The 24,420-nt window shown below is 44.2% G+C and overlaps 1 protein-coding gene and 1 long non-coding RNA gene across 4 annotated transcripts in view; one reads left to right on the top strand and one right to left on the bottom strand.

Annotated features, from left to right (window-relative positions):
• Nucleotides 1-366: 366 nt before the first annotated feature.
• Nucleotides 367-3,518, bottom strand: LOC121109078. Its single transcript, XR_005843890.2, has 2 exons — nucleotides 3,364-3,518; nucleotides 367-2,572 (listed from the first exon to the last, which is right to left on the bottom strand). It is a non-coding gene; the product is annotated as an uncharacterized LOC121109078 (long non-coding RNA).
• A 407-nt stretch (nucleotides 3,519-3,925) lies between these two features.
• Nucleotides 3,926-24,420, top strand: part of LHFPL3 (lipoma HMGIC fusion partner-like 3) — a 235,540-nt gene continuing 215,045 nt past the window's right edge. For all 3 annotated transcript variants that reach the window (XM_015275770.4, XM_015275771.4, XM_015275769.4), the window contains exon 1: nucleotides 3,926-4,401. In XM_015275770.4, coding sequence (XP_015131256.1) covers nucleotides 3,933-4,401 — 469 coding nt within the window. In that variant the 5' untranslated portion in view covers nucleotides 3,926-3,932. The remainder of the gene's footprint in view (nucleotides 4,402-24,420) is intronic.

The following is a 24,420-nucleotide window of genomic DNA, read 5'->3' on the forward strand; positions in this document are numbered from 1 at the left end:
TGCACAGAGAAGCTGTGGATGCCCCGTCCCTGGAGGTTTTCAAGGACAGGTTGGATGAGGTTCTGATGTAGTGTTTCATCTAGCTGTGGGCAACCCTGCCTGTGGCAGGAGGATTGAAACTAGATGATCTTTGAGGTCCTTTACAAATTAAGCCATTCTATAATTCTGATTCTGTGATTCCATGTGCAGTTCTTCCCAGATGTGACTCCTGGTTCAGCAGCAGCATCCATCTGTGGTTCTTATCTATCATATCAAAAGTTGTCCCCAGCACAAAATGCAGGCCTTCCACTAAGTCCTCCAGACACACAGAATGCCTAAGCTTCTCTACCACTGCTCTACCACAGGAAATACTTAACAAGTTCCAAATAGAGATGCTGCAAGTAGTTTATTGGAGACACAAAGCAAATAATATCCTTTATTTTTTGCTTTGTGTAATGATCTACACACATAAAAATCAGCACATTTTGATTTGATAAACTGGTTAAAAGTATGGTCTACAAAGATTGTATAAATTCTCTTTAAGCTCACACGTTTTATAATCACACACACACACACATTTCTAAAAATAGAATTATTGTTGTAAAACCCGGTGCTAGATAGGATGTGCCAAAAAAAGAGCTGTCCATGCCACATGATTCACATTCCCTTTGTTGTGTGTTGCATGCTCATTTGCTAATTTGTAAACAGGATCCTGCCTTATTCGGTGTGTGACACTGTGTCTGTTGTCAAGAAGGATCATGTTGATGAGAATCCTGCTTCACCTTTTGAAGAAGCTTTTGGTGAAAAGCCTGGCTAACATAGTTTAAGACTTTTCTTTTTTTTAGATGAAACTAGATTGCAGCCACAGAGCTGGGACCCAGATAATTTCCAGGGAGAAAAAATAGTGAAAGTATGAGCAGGGTTGTTGGAGAGAAAGGATAATCTTCTGAAGATTAAGATGATGAATGCTGTTGTGAAGAGCTTGAGACTATCCCTGCTCCTGCCACAGATGGGATGTGTGCACTGGCAGGAAAGATGTTTAAAGCCTTTTGTAGATGAGCAGCAGCTCAGAGTGGCTCCTACTGAGGCCTCATTTGGAGAAGTGCTACAAAAAAAAAAAAAATAATAATAATAATAAAAAAAAAATCCATGGGAGCTCTGCTTTGAGAAATGAATTCTCAGCTGTCTTTTACCTTAACTGTTCTGTCCAGAATATACCAGCATCCTAAGCATCCTATCTCATAGACACACGATGTTTTCCAAGACCGCAAAGCACTCTTATAATTGTGGTAAGAACCATAAAAAGCATCCTAAGCCTGTCTGCAGTTGCAAACACCACGTGCAGAAAAGCAAATCTGGGCTGCACATTGAGCAGGGAGAGAAAAAAAACTCAGGAGAGGCTTCTCATCAAGTAGCGACAGCCAGTGCTGTGAAACAAGTGAGCAAGGATGACGGTAGAAAAGCAATTATGTTATTAGAAAGTATCATAGTAAACAAATACGAAAGAACCAATTAAGGATTGCACAGATAATCTTTTTCCTGGGTTTTCTTAACCTTTGGTTTTGAATCTTGATCAAGCTCTTCTGCAGTTGTGTTCCTATTTCCAGTTGTCAATTACAAAAACACAAGCACTATTTCTTCGTGTGACAGAATGTTGATACCACTGGGTTAATTACCTTGGAAGGAATTTTTGGATTCAACAATGAGGCTTCTGCTGTTAAAACTCCTGAAGTAACTGATGAAAGGTTTACAATTTATTATTCTATAGATAGCAACACTGGAAGGAAATGAGACTGGAAGGGGATGGGAGTGAACTTCAGAGAAATTTCTAATACTAAACAGCAACGGGGATTCAAAGTTCTTGCGAGGAACACATTTGGAGTGACTCAGGTGCCTCCAGAATAGTGCCTGGTACCATGTTACCATTCAGATGCACTAAACAGAAGGACCAGTAGATACCATTTTTTGGTGCTAGAGACCAGAGGAGGACACCCTGATGTCCTGGGACACCCAGAACTCCACTGCCTGGACACACGCAGTCCTACCTCCTTTCTCACCCCAACATTCAGCATGTCAGCACAGTCCTATCTTCTTCCCCTGCTTCCTGCCCAGACAGGCTCCCATGTTTCTCTCTGTACTCTCATCTGATTCTCTTTTTCCAACTTCTCCTCCAGTCTCGGTATTTCCACCTCCCCACTTCCCTTCATCCATTTATTCTGCAGAGCACTTCTCCCCTCCTGGCTCCTTCCCACCTCCACATTTCTTCTTCCTGCCATGCTGATTCCAGGTTTCCCCTCTGTGTGCACACACACAGGCCAACTACCCTCAACCCTTTCATTCCACTCACACCCCTCACCACCTCCTTTCTTGGAGCTCTTAGAACTCCTTGTCCAGCCCTCTCTGACTAAATGAAGACAGGGATGTTGCCTTGTTCACTCAGCTGTCAGCTAACACCCCCACGTCCTTCTATTCCATGCAGCTTTCCATGGACAACCTCAGGCCTGGCTCTAATCCTCTCCAGCTCCTGGTGGCTCCTTCCAGCACTGAGATACCAGGTGTCCTCTGCTGCGTCCTGGGTCCAGCTAACCTCGGCCTGCAGAAAAGAGGACAAGCACTGAGAAGGGGAAAGATCCTCCTGCGGTGTGAGGCTGGAATGAGCTCAGCTGCCTCTCCGAGGCATCATCTGACCAGCCCGGTCATACACAGCCCATACTTTTTTTCAACTTGCCCATTTTTTTTTTCTTCCAATTGACTGAAAAGTCAAACTTTGTCTGAAGGAGCAGCAAAACTGTACCGGGCGAGGGGAACAATTCCCACACTTGGAGGACTGATCAGCACTAATGTTTAATTGCGTGCAGCCCTCTGCCGGCTCCGGGCCCGCACAGCCCCGCTTGGCCGCTCCCTGCGTCCCCGGCGCTCCAGCTGCAGCGCCTCCCGAGGGGAGCAATCTTCAAAGAGCTCTATATATGCACCATCAATTATTATTATTAACTCGAGCTCAATGCATAGGTCGGGGACTGTGAATCCAAGTGTCACTGGAGTATGAATGATTATTACCAGATGCTAATTGCTCATTAATATATGCTAATTACTGCCGCACGCCAAAACGTTCAGGGCTCAGCGTGCCAGGCCCAAGTCGCTCGAGCGGCTGAGCGGCTTTTCCGCGCGGTGTCACCTCCCGCCCCTCGCCGATGCCCCCAGGAGCAGCAGCCCCGCACCGCCGCTGCTTAAGGGTCCTTCTGCGCTTCTGGTCCACGTGCGCTGCGATGGGCTCCTCGTGCAGCGGGAAGCAACCCTCGATGTTCTCCCGGGGCTGACCGTACCTCAGCCTGGCTGGGGGCCGATTTAGGCACGAGCCGAACCCACACGCACCCCCCCGCTCACCCCGCCGCAGCCAAGCGAGCAGCGCTGTGGAGGTTTTAAACTTCAAGGTGTTGTCCGAACGCGTCCCCCCGGGACACGCAGCGTGAGCGGCGCCGGGTGCCCCCCGCCCAGGCGGACCGTGCCCCCAGAGCCGGCAGCCGCTGCCAAGCACGCCCCGCCCGCCCTCCTCCCGCCCCAAGAGCCCCACCGCCGCCTCAGGCGCGCACCCCCCGCCCCCCCGCGGGCCGCGGTTGCGCAGGGTGGAGGGGCTCCGGCGGCCCCGCGGCGCTCGGCCGTTGGCGCCCGGCGCGCCGAGGAGCTGCGGGCGGCGGCGGGAGGGCGGGCTGCGGGGAGGGCGGTGCGCGGCGGCCGGCGGCGCCGAGCCCCGAGCCCCGGTAGGAGGCGGCGGGCCGCGCTGCCGGTGGTGGTGGCGGTGGTGGCGCGGCGCCGCGGAAGCCCGGCGGAGAGGCTGCTCGGCTCTCGCACGCAGCGGCGGAGCGCGTCGCGTCGAGAGGAGTGAGCGGGGCGGAGGAGGAGGAGGAGGAGGAGGAGGAGGAGGAGGAAGGGGAGGGGGGAGCTTCTCGGCGAGGATGCCCGGAGCGGCTGCAGGGACGGCGGCGACAGGAGCGGGCTCGGCGGGAGCGGCAGCAGCGGGGATGCTCCCGGCTCAGGAGGCGGCCAAGATCTACCACACCAACTACGTGCGGAACTCGCGGGCCATCGGCGTGCTCTGGGCCATCTTCACCATCTGCTTTGCCATTGTCAACGTGGTGTGCTTCATCCAGCCCTACTGGATCGGAGACGGCGTGGACACGCCGCAGGCGGGCTACTTCGGGCTCTTCCACTACTGCATCGGCAACGGCTTCAGCCGGGAACTCACCTGCCGGGGCAGCTTCACGGACTTCTCCAGCCTGCCCTCGGGAGCCTTCAAAGCTGCCTCCTTCTTCATCGGGCTCTCGATGATGCTCATCATCGCCTGCATCGTCTGCTTCATCCTCTTCTTCTTCTGCAACACGGCCACCGTCTACAAGATCTGTGCCTGGATGCAGCTGACCTCGGGTGAGTGGGGCAGCGGCCCCGGCCCGGGGGCTCCGCGCCGCCCGTCACGGCCCGGGACTCGCGGCGGGGCGGTGGATCCGGACTCGCGGGGCGGGCGGGCGGCTCTGACCCCGGCCCTGCCCCGTGGCCCCGGGCGGCCCCTCGGCCCCGGCCTGCCCGCAGCGCTCCCGGCCCGCCCGCAGCGCTGCCGGCCCCGTGCTCCGGCGCTTGGTGTGCTGCTAAGGTCGGGAGAAAATGGACGTGGGAGCGGCAGGTGGGGGTGGCCGAGCCCGGTGGGGTTAGCGCCGGGCTCGGGACGGAGCGAAAGCTCGGGGTGAGGCTGGAAGGGTGGCTGAGGGCGTTGGAATCCGCGTGCCTGAGGTTGGGGTTGGGTCCTGCCCCCCCATTTACGAGGCTTACGTCCCTCTGTGCATTCAGAGTGTACAAAAATCTCATCTCCGTTGCTGGTTGCCTGACTTCGTTTGACTTTCCCCATCACATCCAGCGTCTCCCTGAGGAAAGCGCGTGATAAAAAGGAGGGGGAACACCAGGACATCCCTTCTCGCATCTTCAGCATTGCTTTCATTTCTGAGTTGGTGGGGATGTGGCAGTTTTTGTGCAGTGGGAAGGCAGAGAGGGAGGATGGAATGGTCTCTGGAGTTGGGATAGCAATAAAATCAGTTTCGATGAGATAGAAAAGATCAATTCTTGAATAATTTTGGGGGAAAAAAAGTCTAAAGTCAAAGCATGCCTTCTGCTTGTCTTCCCGATAGATCCCTGAAAAGGAGAAGTTCAGGGGTTGCTGTTAGGAAGGCAGAGCAAAATGTCTCCCGAATGGGCTCACGGTCACTTTTCAGTCCCCCAAATTGACCTACATTCATTTCATTTTCTGAGCAATAATTGTTCTGAGTCGTTTCCTGAGCAGCTTATTGCCACCTAGTTCGTGAGGCTTAGTGGAAATTTCTGGTTTGTGTGAGACAGCTTTATCCATCTGTCCCTGTTTCTATGTGTGTTCTATGTATTTTATGCTCTTTTTGTTACTTGAGTTTCTGTGCAGTTTCTTGTCACCTGGGGGATGATCTGCAGTCACTTGAGATCAGTAAATTTTCCCTTCCTGCCAGTGAGGTTGAAGTTGGGTTCATCTTATTTGCATTGGGAATCCTATGTGATGTTGGTGGCTACTGTGTCTGTTCAATAACACACATCCCAATAGAGTCTTGCTAATTACACATAGTCATGTCAGTTGGCTGCAGGCAGAGCAAAGTGTTCCATCTTTGCACCACTGATGTCTCCTCTGCTCCGATAAGGACTTTTGCCTTCAGCTACTGCTCCACCTGTAAAAGATGGCATGAATACATACTGGTTTGGTGCATCCTCAGCCTCTTCTGTTCATGTCCTGTATGCAGTAGGACAGCACAATTTCCAGCTATCTTATATATACTTACTGACATTAGGGATAATAGTATTTTACTTACAGGTTTCTACTGTGCCATGCCACTAGAAGCTGGTGTAGGGTAGATAAAAATTCATCTGATCTATTTACTGTATTTCTGCACAGGAGAATAATAATGTTTAGAAATCACTGCATGTAGCTGGCCAGAAGTCCAATCAGGGTACACCATGCTGCATGTGTTCAAATGGGACATTGAAGATATGTTTCCAGGCAAAACGACATGGAATTCTCATAGTCTCTGAAGCTGGTAGATGTGCTGTTGACATTAAAAGTCAATAAACGGAGTTTTATATCAGTAGCAGAATCATTTTTCAAACTACTGATATCCAAAATAAAAATAACAGGGGAATACCTTTATAGCCACGTGATTATTGGCCATCGTTCCCTGTACATATGGGAATGCTCTGAAAGAATTGTAATAATAGTGGCTATTCATAGAGAATTATTTTGTTGTTTGCTGAATGTTGTAACTTAATTTAGCATTGGCCTGGCTGTTCTGTGTTACACCAAAGAGGTTTCCTCAAAAGGAAAGAAAATCTGCACTGATTTGTGTTGCGTCCTTTGGAGAAGAAAGCTATGGTATTAAGACATGGGTATGGCATGGAACAAAATGTGCAGCACAGGGGAATTTTAATGAGTTCTGATAGCTTTCCTATAAGATATCTGATTGATTGGCTTCTGTTACTGTTTTGCTGTTTTGGGAGTGTAAGTAAGTAGCAATAGCAAGCGTTAGATGCTTATCTCACAGGTAACGATATAGTAATGTCAGCTACATGTATATGACATATGCATTGTACAGAAACAAAACTGAACCTGAAGTAGTAAAATAAACAAGTGGGTGAGAGTGGCTTTGATTTTGCTTGCTATTTTGTACCTTAGTAGTGTTAATATTCAGTTAGATCATGTAGTAATACTTAATGAAATTTAAGGCTCCCTAAAAGTACTTTTTCAACAAGGGATCATGCTTCATTTAGGGTTACAAATAATAGCTTAGGATCATATTTCTTTAAAAGAAACATTTTAATCACATTTGCAACTGCGTAAGTCATTGTGAATCGTCAGCATTATATAGCTCTTGTTTTGAAGAGGTGGTTTTTTAATTAAGGAAAAGATGCACAGTGTCTTGGGCACGTGCATTCTGAATCCTTGTCTTCATTTAGTCATGTCTATAACATGATTAAGCAGGAAAAATCCTTGAACAAAAGGAATTTCCTATGTGTATGTGAGGACAACATACGTTAGACTCCTTAATGCTTTTGCTTGTATTGTTTTATTTTGTTCCATGTGCTTAATGCTATCAGGGTACACAATATATCATCTGTTTGATGGATGAGAAACTGGTTGAGAGATTGTACCCAGAGCGTAGTGGTCAATGGCTCAGTGTCTGGATGGAGATCAGTGACAAGTGATGTCCCTCAGAGGTCAGTACTGGGATGGATGCACTTTAATATCTTCATCAATAACACTGAGAGTTGGGTCTCGTGCACCCTCAGCAAGTTTGCAGATAACACCAACCTGTGGGGTGCGGTCAGCAAGCCCAAGGGATGGGATACCATCCACAGGGATTTAGACAGGCTCCAGCAGGGGGCTCAGGTGAGGTTCATAAGGTTCAACAAAGCCAAGTGCAAGATCTTGCACCCGGGTCGTGGCAACCCCCACTATCGATGCAAGCTGGGGGGTGAAAGGATAGAGCACAGCCCTACAAAAAAGAACTTGGGGACGGCAAGCTGAACAGGGGCCAGCAATGTGCCCTCACAGCTCAGAAAGCCAACTGTACTCTGGGCTGTATCAAAAGAAGAGTGGCCAGCAGGACGAGGGAGGTGATCCTCCCTGTGTCCAGAGGAGGGCCACAAAAATGATCTAAGAGTTGGATCAAACTCCTCTGTGAGGACAGGCTGAGTGCTGGGGCTGTTTTGCCTGGAGTAGACTCTGAGGAGACCTGAGAGTGGCATTTCAGTATTTAAAGGCAGGCTATACTAAAGGGAACAGACTATGTAGCAGAGTCTGCTGTGACAGGGCAAGGGGAAATGGTTTCTATGTATTTTGAGAGCCAGTGTTGACAACCTCATCTTGCCCTGGTGGCCAAGAAGGCCAGTGGTGTCCTGGGGTGCATTAAAAAGGGCGCGGCCAGCCAGTCAAGGGAGGTGATCCTACCCCTCTGCTCTGTCTTGGTGAGGCCTCATCTGGAATACTGTCTCCAGTTCTGGGTTCCCTGGCACAAAAAAGACAGCGATCTCCTGGAGAGAGTCCAGTGAGGGCCATAAAGATGATAAAGGGCCTGGAGCACCTCTCTTATAGGAAAGGCCTGGGTCTGTTCAGCCTGGGGAAAAGAAGACTCAGACAGATCAATGTCTATAAATATCTAAGATGTGGGAGGCAAAGCAATGAGGCCAGACTCTTTTCAGTGGTGTGTGGCAATAGGACAAGGGGAAATGGCCACAAACTGGAGCATAGGAAGTTCCGCACAAATGTGTGTAAGAACTTCTTCAGAGGGAGGGTGACAGAGCTCTGGAACAGGCTGCGCAGGGAGGATGTGGAGTCTCCTATGGAGATGTTCAAGACCCAACTCGATGCCTACCTGGGCAACCCGGTTTAGGGCTTTGGCAGGGGGGTTGGACTAGATGATCTCTAGAGGTCCCTTTCAGCCCCTACAATTCTATGACTCCGTGATTCTCTAGCCTCCCCTTCTGACATTTCAGAATCATATGTATGAATTCTCGTATGTATGCTTACCTAGTTTGAGCAGCTGTGTAAGCAAAAGCACTTAGTGAACGTGTTAGAGATGAAGTATTATTGCTTTTTAATACCTGGCATCTAAAGCTTGCAAGGAAACTCACAAATAAAGACATTTATTAGGACTCTTTCCTATAGAAGTTAAACAGACACTTCAGTTTTGCTGTGATTTTTTTATTAGACGTTTTTCATTACTTTTTTCTTTGCTATGAAGTTGCAAGTTACAGAAAAGGTAAAAGCAGGGAAAACAAAAGACAGACATAGAAACATTCCATGGATGAGTAGGATAATACCGATGTATATGTTTTTCAGTGGATACCTAAGTCCAAGATTGAACAAAGCAACTTAAAGGATGTGTCCCAAGCCAAACCACAGGTCCACTTATTCTAGTGTCTTCTCTCACAGTTGTCTGTAAGTGCTAAGAAAGTGCAAGGGCATAAGAAACAGATTTTTCCTCACGGTGCTCTACCTGCCTCCAGCACTTGAGTTCAGGGATTTCCTGGGCCAAAGCCTTTGCATTTCAAATCTCTTGGTGGAATTTCTTTCTTATGATTTATTATCTAATCATTTTTTGAACCTGTGTAACTCCTTGGCACTTGTATTGAAAGAGGCAGTGAATAGTGGATCCCCAAACACCTCCCCAGTGCTTTTCCCAATTAGACTGTTGTGTCCCCTCAGTTACCTGTTTGTGAGACCTGCAGAATCTTTAGCTGCTTAGTCTTCAGGTTGTACCATTCCTTTGTTCATGCTTGCTGCCCTTGCCTGTGCCATTTTCAGCCTGCTGTGTCCACCTTTTTTGGAGGTGGTAGAACCAGAACTACACACAGCATTCAAGACAGAAAAAAACATCCATTTATTCAATGCCATAATAATATTCTCTCTTTCATTCTCTGATCCTCTCCTAGTAATTCCTAATTCTTGGTTTTGCACTGCAAGTGAGCAGTGGGCTGATGTTTTCATAGAACTGCCTATTATAACCCCAAGATCTTATTCCTGAAGTGGTAATAGTCACCTTGGAGCACATCATTTTGTGAGGTTAGGTATTTTCCCCTCAAAGAAGTGACCTCATATTTATTTATCTACACTGAATTTAATTTGCCTTTTTATTGCCTAGTCACTCAGTATTGTAAATCTTTCTTCATAGTCAGCCACTATCTTAGCTCCCCTGAATGATTATCAGCAGCAAACTTTGTCACCTCGCTATTTACCCTGCTTTCCAGCTCATTTATAAATAAGTGAACAGCTCCCAGGTTCCAGCATGGATCCCTGCAGGACTCCACCATTGACCTCTCTCCACTATGAAAATTGACAGTATTCTCCTACCATCTGTTTCTAATTATTTCTCCTTGCAAGGACATTTATTTTTATCCTCTGGGAGTTTCATTTTTTTAAGACCTGTGAATGACAGATATATCAAAATCCAAGTGGACTTTGTTAGCCACATTTCCACAATATGAGTGTTTTGTCTTCTTCAGAGAACTCTAATTTTGCAAAACCTGACTTAAAATAGCTGCGTTGGTTCTGCCTTACTTGCTTTGGACATAATCTGTTGTCCTTCATAGTTGTTACCAACTTGCATGGTGCAGATATCTGGCTTTCCACGCTTCCCCAGATTTTCCCAGGAACTCCTTTAGAAAGTGATTTCATATTACCCAATTTTCAGTTCTTAGGAGCCAAAGCAGACATAAGAGAGAGGTTACATGCCACAGTTAAAAGTCCATTTAAAACAGAGCATTGTTTCAGAATGAAAAGGTGAAGTTCTTCATGGCAGCTGTGTCGTTTGTTTGCCTTTTTACTTGAAAGAAGTCTGCAAGACAAGGAGACTTATATAAGAGTGTTAAAAGGCTTGACCTTGAAGCACTCAGAGCCTTTGTTACTGCTGTCTTTTGGATGTTGATATAGGGGTGAATTGTGGAAGGCTGGAAGAACCCAGCCTCATGCCAGCACATGGGCAGGGTGCCTCCTGGAGTCAGACAATGGTGTTGTTTGCAGCCCAGAATTCTTAATTATCCTTACCAATTTGTTAGAACAGAAATGTATATTAGCTGCTGCTGAAGTTTTCAGATGACACAAAAGTTAGTCGTTTAATACATTATAGCAAGGGTAGCTAGGCTTTCAGATATCACAATGAACTGGGCTTGCATGAACAACCCATGAGCTAGGATGTTGTGTTAAGGGACATGGTTTAGCGGGAACCATTGATGAAGGGCGAATGGTTGGACTGGATGATCCTGTGGGTCTTTTCCAACCTTAGCGATTCTATGATTCTATGATTCTATGATTGAACAACAGCACTCATGAGATCCAGTGTGGTACCTGAATGTGAGTGCAAAAAAAAAAAAGCCTTCTGTCACCCACAGTGTTGCCTGTGCACACTCTGTCCAGTTCCAACATCATTCCCTTTCATGTATAAAGTCAAAAAGATTTCAAGACTGATTTAAGTAAATGAAAGAAGAGCTGAAGGGATGAGTGTCCTCTCTATTCAAAAGAAGACTAAAAATTGACAGGTTATGGTGTATGAGGACCCACAGGAGGAGATCTCAAGAAGTGCATTGTTCCTTAATTTGGCAAATGCTGTGTTTGGAATCTGAAGTTCAGAATGTTTGCATTAGCCATGAGGCATATGGCTTTGTCACTTAAGCTTCATTTGTAAGTTGTCTTTAGAGGGTGGTTGTTTTTTTTTTTTACCAGTTAAGTCTTTAGATAAGATTGAGTGCCTCTTTCTAAGAGATGTGGTTTAACTTAGCAGAAGCAAAGTGCCTTGTGAGGCACAGCACTGAGTACTTCTCAGCATTAATTTAACGTTTATATGTCAGATCAAACAGTGGTCCTTAACCACCATACCTGCCCACCTCTGTTCCCATGGTGTTCCTCTTCTGTAAAAAGAGAGATGCACATGAAGGCTGAGAGAGGAAAGCAAGCCCAGGAACATCAGCAGGCTTTGAACTGAGTTTCAGCATTTATGCTGACCCACCGGGTGAGCTGACTGAGGTTATTTAGAGATCATGAACAGCCACGAGTGCCAGACCTTTGGCAGAAAATTCTGGCAGAATACTGATGGTTTGACGACAGTGAAAATATCCCACATTGTGGGAAAATAGGGTGCTGGAGCTGTGTGAGTGGGCATGGAGCAGGGAATCAGCTGTGATGCTCGGCTTACAACAAATGGACTGTTTCATCAAGCCTATGAGGACATCTACAGTTCGAGCAGGCCTGGTGTGTAGTCTTCTTTCTCTCAGAGGTAATTCATGCTACCAGTGAGATCTTCTGTCTGTTCAGCCCCAGAGGTAACCTTCTCGTCAGGCTTGGGCATCCCCATATTGGCCTGGGCATTACTCCTGTTCTGAGGTGAGCTGGAGAGTTCTTTGCATAGTTCGGAAAGGTGAAGAACTGAGGGTTGGATTGGGAAGGTGTGGGTGAAACGAGTGATGTGGCTGTGCAGCCTGCTCGGTTCCATTCTGTGGAAACATTTTACGAGTTCCATGCTTTGGCTATAAAAACAGAGGTAAAAGGTATGTTCTGTGAACAGTGGAACCGAGGGAGAAATGTTCTGGCTCAGTTTCTCCTCTGCATCCCTAACAGTTGTTTCTTTCCCCAAATACGCTATATCCACAGCATCACCAGTTCTCTCCTACATCCCATCATCCCCTTCCTCTGAGAATATCAGTTCTATTTTTGTAGTTGAGCTCTCAGATTTCTCACAGGCTCTTTACCTGTATAGCTGGCAAGGACACGGTATGTCCTACAGCTGGCTGAAAGATATCTGTGGGTTGATTTGATGTCCTCAAGCTGCCACTTGGTTTTGTTAAGCTCTCCCTGTCTTTCTGCTAGTGGAAATTTGGGATCCTTTCCACTTCCCCCCGGTACCAGCTTTTTCAGAGAATGTGCAGCAGTTGTGTATCTATCTTGGAGACTTTTACCATCAGTCAAATTGGGCTGAAATTCATCATCACACTCAAAATCACACATCCACATCAGTCTCAGTCTTATAGAGAACATGGGTAAAATGTATCATCTAAGAAGTGTGTATCATTTATTTGTATGAGTGATTTGAGAATTTGATAGCAAAACTTGATTTTGAGAGATAACGGTGTTTTGGGAATGGAGAAGAGATATGTTTTGTTTTAGAGTGTAATAAAAATTTCAGCATCTTTTAACTGTCCCAAAGTGCCCTTTATGAACATCCTGGGGGTTGTGGTCCACTGCCTGAGAAATAATAAGATAACAGAATAGTAAGATAGAAAAGGAAATGTGTGAAGTTATCCAGGCAAATTGAGGACAAATTCCATTTCATTGGAAGAAAAAACAAAAGATGCGTAAGAGGGGAGAAAGAAACCAGAGGAGAATTTAAAAGAGGAGAATTTTACTTCTTGAAATCTGGTGAGCTGAAGAACTTAGATACAGTTGGGGAAAAAGAAATGGGAATGAGGTTTTTTGGAAGCAACTGGTGTTGGCCCAGCTCTACTTGCTTGCAGCAGAAGGGGCTTCACCAGTGTGGAATAAGGCTGCTGCTGAGTTCTTTCTGTAATTCCTTCTAGAAGTTTAATGAAGAAAATTGCTATGCAGGAAATGAAGCAAGAATGAGGAGATATGTGCATTATCAGTATCAGGAGACATAATATAAAACAAGGCTAGACTTTCAAACACTAAAGTTCTTTTACCTTTTCAAAAGTGAACCTTTCCAGCACTGTGGTGTAAGCAGCATTAGCTTTGATCTTGCAAACATAAAGACAGCAAACATATCAGGATAGAAAATCTGTGGCGCGATCAGGCAGTGTGGTCTCAGTATTTGAAAACTAACAAGATACAGCTGCAAGGAATGGCAGGGTCACAGCAGCGAAGCATCACAAAGGGAAAAATAAAAGCATTTTTGCTCAGAAATGTGAAATGAAAAAAATATGTGCACAAGCAGAGAGCCCCAAAAGCCTGCAGAATACGATGATATCAGTTGCTATCAGCATTGTTAAAAATGCAGTGGCAGCATGACAGAGTGGATAGCTAGAATATGCATTACTGTGTGGAACTGTGTGCAAATCCCAATTACTAAGAGAGAAATATGGCTGGAATCCTTAAGAAGGGGGATATAATAGACTTTAAGATCTATCTGCTCTAAGAAAGATATTATCCATCTTCACACTGGCATTCAGAGGTACAGAAAACTTGAAATAAGCTGGACTTAGAATGAGAAGGTCATACATACTGGGGGAAAAGGTTCCTTTATTTTCTCCTTGAGAAGCCAGATGCAAATTCATGAATTTCATTGATTTTAAAAGGTAGCTGATGGCCTCTGTGGAGAGCCTCTTTGACACAAGCACATCATGTGCTATTTCAGAGAATATTATTCAATCAAGTAATTGAGACTGCATCAGAGGGAGAGAGCTACAGAATAAACGGTTTAAAATAAATTATTACAGACAGTTGATGAGGTGTCACACATTCCTCTTTCCTTATTTTTCTGGTTACCTTTCAGAAAGGAAAAGTTTGTAGGGAAGAGAGATAAGACGTGCTGTACTTACAAGGTCAAATATGGACATTCTGAGCTGAGATGTTTAGAAGATGCTGTTTGTGAAACCATGGGATTTTTCTTTTTGCTTCCTGTTACAAGTCAAAAGTCACGAGCTTTCTTTGTAGAAGTTCACTGAATAAGGTCAGTAATCTCATGTGAGTGACATGCCTTGGATTGCTATCCTAGGCTGTGTTCAGCTGTGGTCTTACAGTACTTTGTCATGATGAACTCTGTGCCGCAGCAGCATGAATAAGATAGAGCAAGGTCTCATAAGATCAGGGAAGATTTCAGTGGAGAAGGGAGGAGGGCCGGAGCTGCGTGTTCTCCTCCTGCCCACCCTCCTGCCTCTGCCTCTGCCGGAACAGGCTGCTGGCCCGCCTGCAGCAAAGCCAACATGTCTCAAACTCCTTTATAACACAGAGTCTCTTGATGTAGGCAAGAGGAGGCTTGGAGAGGTTGTTTTCCAACACTCCAGATGACAGCATGTGAGCATGAAGCATCTGCATGTGCTCCTTTTGGACTCGTGGAGATTAACTGCCTTCCAAGTGAAGCTCAGAGCGCTCTGTATCTGGGCATCTCCTCAGCTTGCTGGAGCCCAGCAGAGGCACACCGTGGCTGTGCTCACAATGGCAAATTAAGCGTGTCCAGTGCCAGCCCCTGGTGCAGGCTCAGCTGGTGCAGTGGCCAGTGGCCATACCATTACGTATTTCTGCCTTCTAAAACTAGGTCACCCACCTGAAACTGCCTCTTGGGAACCATTCTTGGAGCATCCTAACAATGTTTGGGAAGAGACTTAGCTGGAACAGATTAAAATCATTGCTGTGGCACATGCTGGGGACAATTCTTTACAATTTAATACCATGGCCACTTGAGTTTTGATGCCTGGGAATGTTCCCTGGCACTGCTTAATTCATCCATACAGACATAGCCAGTAGGTAGCAAAATCTCAACCAATTCTCCAATTCTCCAATAGATCTCCACAATTAAGTTTGTGCAGGTAACTGAAGGTAGCATGGAATTTATTAGTTTAATTTAAATCAGTTTGTAACTGCAGCTCAGTGCCATAGTATTCATTTTTGATTTTCATTATTTAAATTTATAACGAAAAAATGTAGATGAAAAATTTGCATTAAGTGCAGCTGGCTTGGTAAGTAGACCCTGAAAAAGAAAGAGTAGGCTTTGGCAGGAGCAAAAAGTTATCCAAAATGTGGGAGTGAGCCACAAAAGTGTTTGACTTAGAGAGCAGGAAAATGTGACCTATGAGCCCAAAAATCATTAACGAACCTTCTTTCTGATGTAGACTCTGTGCTTCAAAATCAGATTTTCCCCAGGTATCTAGAGCTTGATTAATACGTCTTTGAACATCGCATTATAAAACTGTTGCGTGTTGAGCCTTTGCTTCAGAGACATTCAGTGTAGCTTCCCAAACAGTTAATTCAGAGTTTTAAGAGTAATTCCATGAGAGAAGTATTAGACTTTCCGTGACAATAAAATTATTCATCCTTGTAGCTTTATGTTCCTCTAAAGAAAGTTAATTACTACTTGGTTGCTGTGTCTTTCTATTTAGCCTTCCCATTACTGATGAAGGAAAATTAGAACATTAGTAAAGAAAAATCTTGAAATTGCAATTCATGGTCATTAGACAAGAAAAATATGGTTTTGCATTAGGCATGTAGGAGTTTTGCTGCAGATCTGACTTCCTCTGTGTATGGATAGAGAATACAAAGACAAAATTGGAGGAGGAGTCGAATCAAGATGATTTGCTGATTGTTGGGCTTGTTAGGCAAGTTTTGTTAGTTAATTAAAACTGCATAAGCTGGACTATTGAAAGACTTTATGCCCTTTTTCTAACTAATTTAATTCATGTCAGACATTTTGTATCTGTTGGTGTGGTGTCACCAGCTGCCTTGCCAGCACAAATTCCCAAACTGACACATCACCAGTTGTCCGGCATATGCCCACGTGGTTCTGTACAAGGACAGGTTGGAACAACACACAGACCTTGAGCAGAGGGAAGACGGTGGCATGGACTCAGTAGTGCAGAAGGACAGGCCACACAGCTGAGGGTGAATAAAAATGAGTGAAGAGAGAACCTGAGCGTATCAGCTCACCAAAGGGATGACATTGAGGTTCCAGTGTAGCACAGAGGGTATATGTGATCCTGGGACTTATTTCGTGAAGTGTTCCCAGTTGACCCAGGGCAGTGTTTGTGAGGGACTGCAATGTGGGATTCTGGTAAAGCGTCCAATTCTGTCAGAAATGTCAATAGCTGCAAAAAGACTGAGCAGGATGGTTAAGAGAACAGAGACATTTCTTGCAGGGAAGAACCAGGAAAAGCTGATGTCCTTAGCGTAGAATGAGAAATGTTGAGAAAAGGTCCATGTCTTCTATCTGAAATTATATCAAAGCTTTAATAAACAAGAGGAAGGCAAAAGAGCAGCTTAAGCCGGTGGTTTTCAATTTTATTTGATTTGTGGATTCCTAAACTTTTTCCAGAGATGGTATTGCATACCCTGTAGCATTGTTAGAGCAAATTACATCCTGTTAGGTCTGTTTTGCTTCATTACATTTTTAAATTCTCTAAGAAGTAGTTTATATACCCCTCCTGAGTTCATGGACCATAGACTGAAAAATAATGATTTTAAACTTGTGGCTAATGGCGGGACAAGAACAAATGGATATAACCTAGATATAAATCACTTCAGCCTGGAAATTAAAAAGAAGTCTCTAGTTACTCGAGCACCACGGCTCTGCAGCAACTTTCTCATGGGATTGGATTTGGCAAAATACTGAGCTGTACCCTGGAAACAGATGAGCGTGGGGAAGAGGTTACAGGATGAGATGTACATTACAGTGTGCCTTGTTCCTCCATTTCTCATTCCTCAGAACAATTCCATCTAGGTGAATGTTCTCTTCTATTCTATTATCATTTGTTCTTTTTTTTTTTTTCCTTTAACATCCTACCTCGGTATCTTCTAGGATTAAAAAACAGACAGCAGCCAACATCTGTAGCTCTATTCCTGCCCAGTATTCTAAACAAAGAAGCCAGGATTTTCCTTGCAAAACAGCAGAACAGTCTCAGCAGCTGCTGTGGTAATGTGCTTCACATTTTCCCTTTGCATTCAACGTTTTCACAGGACTTGGATACTCAATTTCCTGTAAGAAAATGTAATGCAGTTCCTTAAAAGGTAGAGCCTGGTGTTTTAAAGTGAGAGTAGTTGAAAAATAAGTCTTTAAAACATCCTGCACTAACAGGCTTTTAGGAAGTGCCATTTACAAATCATCAGTTCTATGGCACATCTGAGATAAAGCTTGGCTAAGCACATTTCTTATAGAAGTTAGCCCATGTTATCTCTCCATTCACGAAACTGTTTCGTGATGCCATGCTGCTACCCGAGCAGTCTTCCTGAGCAGCTGAGTTAAGAGGAAAAAAATGTCTGCATCCTGTTGATATTTCGATGAGTGTTTCATTTTTGGTTTGTGTCAGATGCATTGCATTTTGCAGAAAGAATGAGGTTATTGGGCAGTCTTTGTGGTGCAGAATGGGGAGTGGCAGTGTTCCACATCCCCTCGCTTCTGCATCCTTTTCAGCCTTCTGCGAACAGCTGAGAGGATGGGGGGGAGGAAACACTTTGTCGACAGGATAAGCAAGTGTTCAGTGCTTCCAACAACTCTGTATAAACTCGATGGAAAAAAGGCACACTCCGAGCTTCAGCGTGAACACTTTTAATCATGTGCGTTTCTATGAAAGCTTTTGGATGCAGTATGCGTACTTAAAAATGCCTGATCAGGATTTTACACCCTCGGGGACAGATTTGTAGATACGAATATCTGAGTTGAAATTTAGCCTCTCTGAACTCATTGAGTTTCTGTATTAATCTAAGATGGTAATTTAACAGCTGAGTTTTAAACACATAACACAACGTTTTATTTTGTTTTAATTATATCATATGTTGGGAGAATTGTGCCAAGGCAGAAGTGAGGTTGTCTGGAAAAATAGAACAGCATTTTTGTTTCTTCACAAAAGGTGTAATACTTTTCTGTTCTTTGGGACCGCCTTTTCCAAAATCGGGTCTGAACAAAATGTAAAGTGTGCTTCAACGGACAGCTCCATTTTATGGGGGCAGAGGAGCTGTATGACACCAGATAGTGGGTAAGCATACATGCAATACAGGGGATGTGCCAGAGGATGTGCACAGTGATACCTGACTGTGCAGATCTAGCTTGGCCTGTCAGGCTGCAGTAGTATGGTATCACAGGTTTTGGCAGCCCTGAACTGGCTCTTGCAAGGCCAACCAAGTGTTTCTGCAGTGATTTCAGTAGTATTCATGGTTTTAGTTAAGATATAATGTTGGAGATAAGCTTTCTCTGTTCACTGCTATGCTGTAGTGAACTGGGAATAAATGTTTTGGGAGACCGGAGCAGTACAAATGCAGTACAGTGTCTGCTATATGAGTAGAGGTCAGTCTAAGAGGAGAACATCTAAGTTCTCATTCTGGTTGATGGAGACATGCTCAGTCTGCAAAGGCCAAGCCTCCAAGCAGTTGCCTACATCCAAGTGTCTGTGCTTAGAGTGCCTCAGGGATCCTGTCTGACCTCTGACTGCTTTGTCAGAAGGACACAGGTCTTCCACAGGCTCTCTGTCATGTCTCTCATCTGCCCATGGATGTCTCAAACAGAAGAACAGCTCAAGTGGCATTAGGCATCAGCGTGCTGGCAAGTGGATCAAACTCTCGCTTATACTCTTGGCTTATCTGTAAGAGACTTTGATGTAAAACTGCTTCAGCCAGCAATCTACAGGAGAACCAGCCCTCAGGGTTACTGAAGTGGTGTTTTAGTTTGGATCAGGAGTGCATTTTTAAAACAAATCTTCCAGTTGTCCTGGCTTACTACTCCTTGATTCATGTTATTGCCTTAGGATATGCAACTGGATTTCTTCCTAAATGAACTAAACAAGATGTCATCTAGGAGTACACCTAATACACTTCTACCACTAATGTGTGTGCCACCCATGGGGACTGACTAAACCTGGTCCAAAGTGAAACTTCTGAAACACGTGTAGTGCAAATTAGGTCCTAAGCACCATCTGCTCTGCTTTTCTGATCCGCTCTGTTGTGATATACAACACAGTAATGTCAATGTACTGTTGTGATATACAACACAGTAATGTCAATATTGAATTCTGTGAAATTAGGTTTACCTATTTCTTGGATTTATAAGCTGAGTTTAGGGATAATTGGAAGTATTTTGTTCTAAATTAGCAGTATAGTATCAATCACAGCTCTTTCTCAGTGCATTTTTACCTGGGATTAAAATAAAGCCGGTGTTATAAATCCCAAGTATCAGAAATATGATAAAGGAATTTGAATTACCCGATTCTGAAGAAGATTAGTGGATAGTGTTTAAAGAGCTGCAAAATAGCTATTGACAATTGCTAAACAAAGCTGTTGTTATTTATTACTTCCATTTGTCATAGGACTAAAACTCGGGTTCTAATCATTCAAGTATCTCAGTTCTGCTGAGCTTCAGTGGTATCTGCCAGGCTGGAATAAATGCAGGTAGTGACGCACACCTAGCATCGTTTGCTGAAAAGTTTTAATAGTCTGAAATGAAATTCTCTAAGTATATTTACGTAAGTTCTGTAATGCCTTCGTTTTTGATGGGAATGCCATCCTCAGCTGGCATTGTGATAGGCCATTAATTTGTATACGGATTTAGCTATTTGAGAATAGGAGCAAGGAAGTGCTTAGTCTTTTGTTCTCTAAAATAATGTATTTAAATTGTGATTTCTCAAGCTCTTCTAGAGTACATTATGGTATTATTGTGCTGATCTAGAATTTGTTAGAATCAATGGCAAGATGCCCATTTATTGCAACAGACTGCATCAGCTGAGCAAAGGATTTATGCACATGCTTAACTTCTGGCTTTGATGGGTTGGAAACATTTTAAATGCTTGGCTTAATTGAAATGCAGAAAAAAATACATACCCATCTGAGATTACAGATGTCAGTCATCAAATACTTCTTTTGTGAACTTGGTTCCATTTTCATGAGTTATGTAAATACACGCATTATAATGAGTAACAGAGTGGTAGGTCCACACCAGAAAAATAATGGGTTAACTTCTAAGGACTGCTCAGCAATCCTGACTTGGTGCTGAACAACTTCACTCTTACAAATAATCTCGTTGTGTCAGTGCCATTCAGGATTAGAAGAGCTATTAATTCTTACACTGTATGACATCACAGTGAGATCTTGCTGCACACTTAGGATGTTCAATATCCTGCTGTACGATCAGATGAAACCCAGTGTGACTCTACAAGAAGAGAAAGTTTGTCTTTATGACATAAACATAACGTGATCACCGTGCAACCAATTTTATATGCAGTTAAGTCTTCTAAAGAGGAGTGGCTATATGGCCATTTGGTGCATAATGTATTGCTAACATGTAGCCACATTAGAACAGACAGCAAGGTGGGATTTAATACATATTATACTGCCACAGATTTCAATAAAAGCTAGTGCAAGGGAAATGATTTCAATAGCTTGTAGCTAGTATACCTAGCTGTCACGTGCTAAAATGCTTAAGCAGATAGCACATAAAGAGGTCTTCAGCAAGAAGTGCTCTTGCAGCAGATTAGAAAGGAGTTGTAAAATTAGTTGTAATATATCCCATAGAAAGTACAGTGTAATGTATGTCTGTGGTTAGAGCGGTGTGAGTCAGTCCCCCAAAGCGTGAATGCTGGGATCCAGTTTCCATCTGTCAGTGTAAGCAAAGACCACAGGAGTGAAAGGGAAGTATTTGGGCAAATACGATTATGAAGATAAACTGCTATGTAAATAACTAGGCAGATGGCTGTCAGGAACATGCTTATATTTCTTACCCACTTAAATTATTTAAGTAATAGTAAGCTTCCATACTTTGCAGTCACCCAAAGTAATGTGAAACCCTACATCAACTTCACCATTCTCTGTCCCTCCCTCCCTTTTCACTGTGTTTTGTGTTCCCACAGGACTGTGTCCCCACTGAGACTGCAGCCTCCCTGGAGCGGGGACTGTGTTTGATTTTATGTTTGCACAGAGACAAATACAGGTGAATCCTGACTGTGACCTCCAGCCCTGACTGCAGTGCAAATTGCAGTAAAAATAATAATTACTGTTTGAATTGTATCTGAATGGTGTGAGTAGCACGAGCTTGATGAGCTAGCCAATTTGCGACGATAGCAAATGTGTACTGAGCATAGCCTGCTGTGTGACCTTGGTAAGTCATTTCACCTTTCTGAGTTTTCCCATCTGCAAAACGAGAGTGAGATAACCCCTTAAAAAATGCTCCGCAGGTATTGGTTATTACCACTGCATGGAGACGATGGCATGCAGATTGTGGGTTTGCTTTGTGCAACATAACCCTTCACCCTTGTGAAAACACAGGGATCTTCAGGTTGTCTTAGTGGGAGTCAGTGTAAACAAGGAAAAATGGTGACTGCCTAGAATAGGGGAAAGCAAAGTTAAACATATTTGTGGATGTACCTCAGTGTAAGCAACCATCTGTAGGATGATAAATAGTGGCACACGTATATCAACACACTGGGTTGTCATTTCAAACAACATATTTTGTGTGTTTGTCTCTGTGTTTAATGAGGTGCTCCGCTGGGTTTTGACATCTGTCGCTTTGCAATCATGGCAGAGCAGTTCTGAGCTGGAGAAGGAAATCCATGGGCAGTTTTTAAGCCTTTTACTCTGCAGATTGGAAATATGTGCAGTGTAGCACATTTAGCCAGCCCAGGCTTTTTGCGTGCATGACAAGACCAAAGTGACTTGATAGCATAGGCAGATGGCATAGGTTGAAATGCATCAACTCGAGAACCCAAATACTGAGGCTGTGTCCATCATGGGCAGACTTGAAAGGAATGTTGTCATACAGACAGGAATGAGTGACAGCTAACCAAGGTGTTGTAGATCCTACTTACTTGGTCATTTCAGCATTCAGCAGAGTGTTACACTGCCTTTTTGATTTGCTTTTTCTTTCAAAAAAGAACTGTAGCAAATCCAGAAATATAGGTCATGGCTCATTTGCTCACAATACCAGTGAATGCCATCACAGTGCTTCTCTTTCGAACCTTCATGAGCGACAGATTGCTAAAACCCCTGGTTTTCAGCGTCCCCAGCATACTGGCATGCTAGAGGGTTTTCTGTTGGCAAGAACTGCTATAGAGAACAGAAGTGCTTACCAAAGATTCAAGCCACATCTGAGGACCACTCAGCTGAATGCCCTAGCCTTAAGTTCACACAAGATTCAGCACTGCACTGTTTTCCTTCCTATACGTGTTCTGGTTGTTCAACTATATCTGCTTCTGAATGGATAGATACTGGCATGCAGGAAAGACAGCAAACGTAAAGAAGGGGATCTGTTTGCCGAGTGACTTAGAGGAACAGCAGCCAACATTGATTTTTCTGCGAATAGATGGAGAGGGGCAACCTCACCTTGATCAGAAGGACCAATGCTCAGAGCCTCTGAGTGCTCTCTGGTATAAAGCAGAAATTAGTTTAAGTCTAAATAAAGAGGGAATACTTTCTCCTTCCACTTACTGAAGAATTTTTCTTAGTAAAGTCTTTGCCCTTTTAGAAAACAACCTATTCAACTGAGCTAATTCTTGCATAAGACATGACATAGATGCTCATGAGAAAACCAGGTAGCTCAGAATTACAGGAATGTGTAATTAAGCACCCTTTGTGCAGTCATGGTTGGTGGCTGCCTAAGTGGGTTTCATTGTAACGTTTTAAAAGCAAATATATAGTCATTTGTGGTACAGTGCTGCAGGGTAAATCCCCAGTGTCTGAAGAACAGAGAAAAACCTGCAAATTGTCTCTTAGAAATTCTGAAAGGCTGTTCATCCTACGTGTGCTTTGCTTGTCACTTTACTTGTGTTTCTGGCAGAAAAACTGATGTGAGCCTGGAAGTAAAGGGATAATAGTGAAACTCCAGGTAAATAATCCTTGCTATTGTACTACAAGTGTATCTATTTCTTCTCTAATGCTAATACCCACCTGGGATGAGTTTCCTTCCAAAGAGCGTGAAAGCAGTAAGAAGATAACAATTTTCACCCAAGGATAGTAATCTGGCAAAGATCTGGATACTGTTCCTGAGCTGTGAGTTTAGTGCAACCTGCAGAGATGGTGGATGGATAATTTCAATCACAGACACTAAGAGAAATCTGACATGGGGCTCTGTTCCAGGAAAGCTGTGCCAAGAAGTATAACTTTATTCTTCAATGTGTTTTTGGGTGGCACTTGCCTTATGCATTGAAACCCTTTAGAGGCTATTTCTCAAACCACATTTTGTCAATGAAACTTCTGTTCTACAGCCTGAGAATGCTTCTGGCTGGGGAAAAAAAGTCCATCGTGCTGGCAGCAAATTTTATGACATATTGGGTGATGTCATTAAGGGAGCTGTTAGCAATCTGTCATTTAAGGAACAGCTTCTGCTAGTCCAACATAAGGGAAGTGATTTAATTCCATGTCTGCTTGGATTTCTCCTATATAATCAGTGGAGGCCCAGGAGAATTAGGAGGCACAGGATGATACTCTCCTGATTACTTTGCTGTCATCTCCAATTTATGGCCTAAAATGCATGTAGATAAAGTGTTCATATGCAGAAGAACACGAGAGTTTGTTTCAGGATACTCTCCTAATACATTTAACTGTAGTGACTGTACAAGATAGGCTCTCTTACACAAGGAGTAACTGAGATGACAGCAGTATCTAAACCAGACTGTGCATACTATTTGTTTGCTAACAGGTGACAAGGAGGAAGGGAGGAAAAACAACTGCCCATGAAGAAGCACAGCAATAAGTGCTGTCCCTGATGGAGGGTTTTACGTTGGCCCAGCTTGTACCAGTCCTCTAGAGATGCCTGGGAGTGTTACAGCCCTCTGTCAGCCTTTGTTTCACCTCCAGATGACTTGATCTTGTCTTCTGTGGGTTTCCCCATGAGGCTGGGAAGTGAAGGTGGGGATGTTCAACAGGGAGGACAGCTTACTACTCGTAGAAATATGTGTTCTTTTCTTGACTCTTGGAAAGCACCTCAGCTCTTCAGAGCAATGTTCTGTTTCTGTTGTGTTCTAGACTGAACAGCAGAAACTTCTTCCAGATTGCGATTTGATTGCTTCAGAAGACTATTTGACAATTAAGAAAGGAGATGAAGTGATCACTGTTGAACTCACTGCGTGGCATGTTGTGACCAACTCACCTGCTGAGGAGCAGAATGGGGGGAGTAAGGATGGCACAGTGGAGGAAGAAACGCTTCATATTTCTCTTGCTTCTAAGTGTCTGATACTGTCTGCTGTCATTCC

Source organism: Gallus gallus, chromosome 1 (genome assembly GCF_016699485.2).
Source record: "Gallus gallus isolate bGalGal1 chromosome 1, bGalGal1.mat.broiler.GRCg7b, whole genome shotgun sequence".
Taxonomy (NCBI): domain Eukaryota; kingdom Metazoa; phylum Chordata; class Aves; order Galliformes; family Phasianidae; genus Gallus; species Gallus gallus.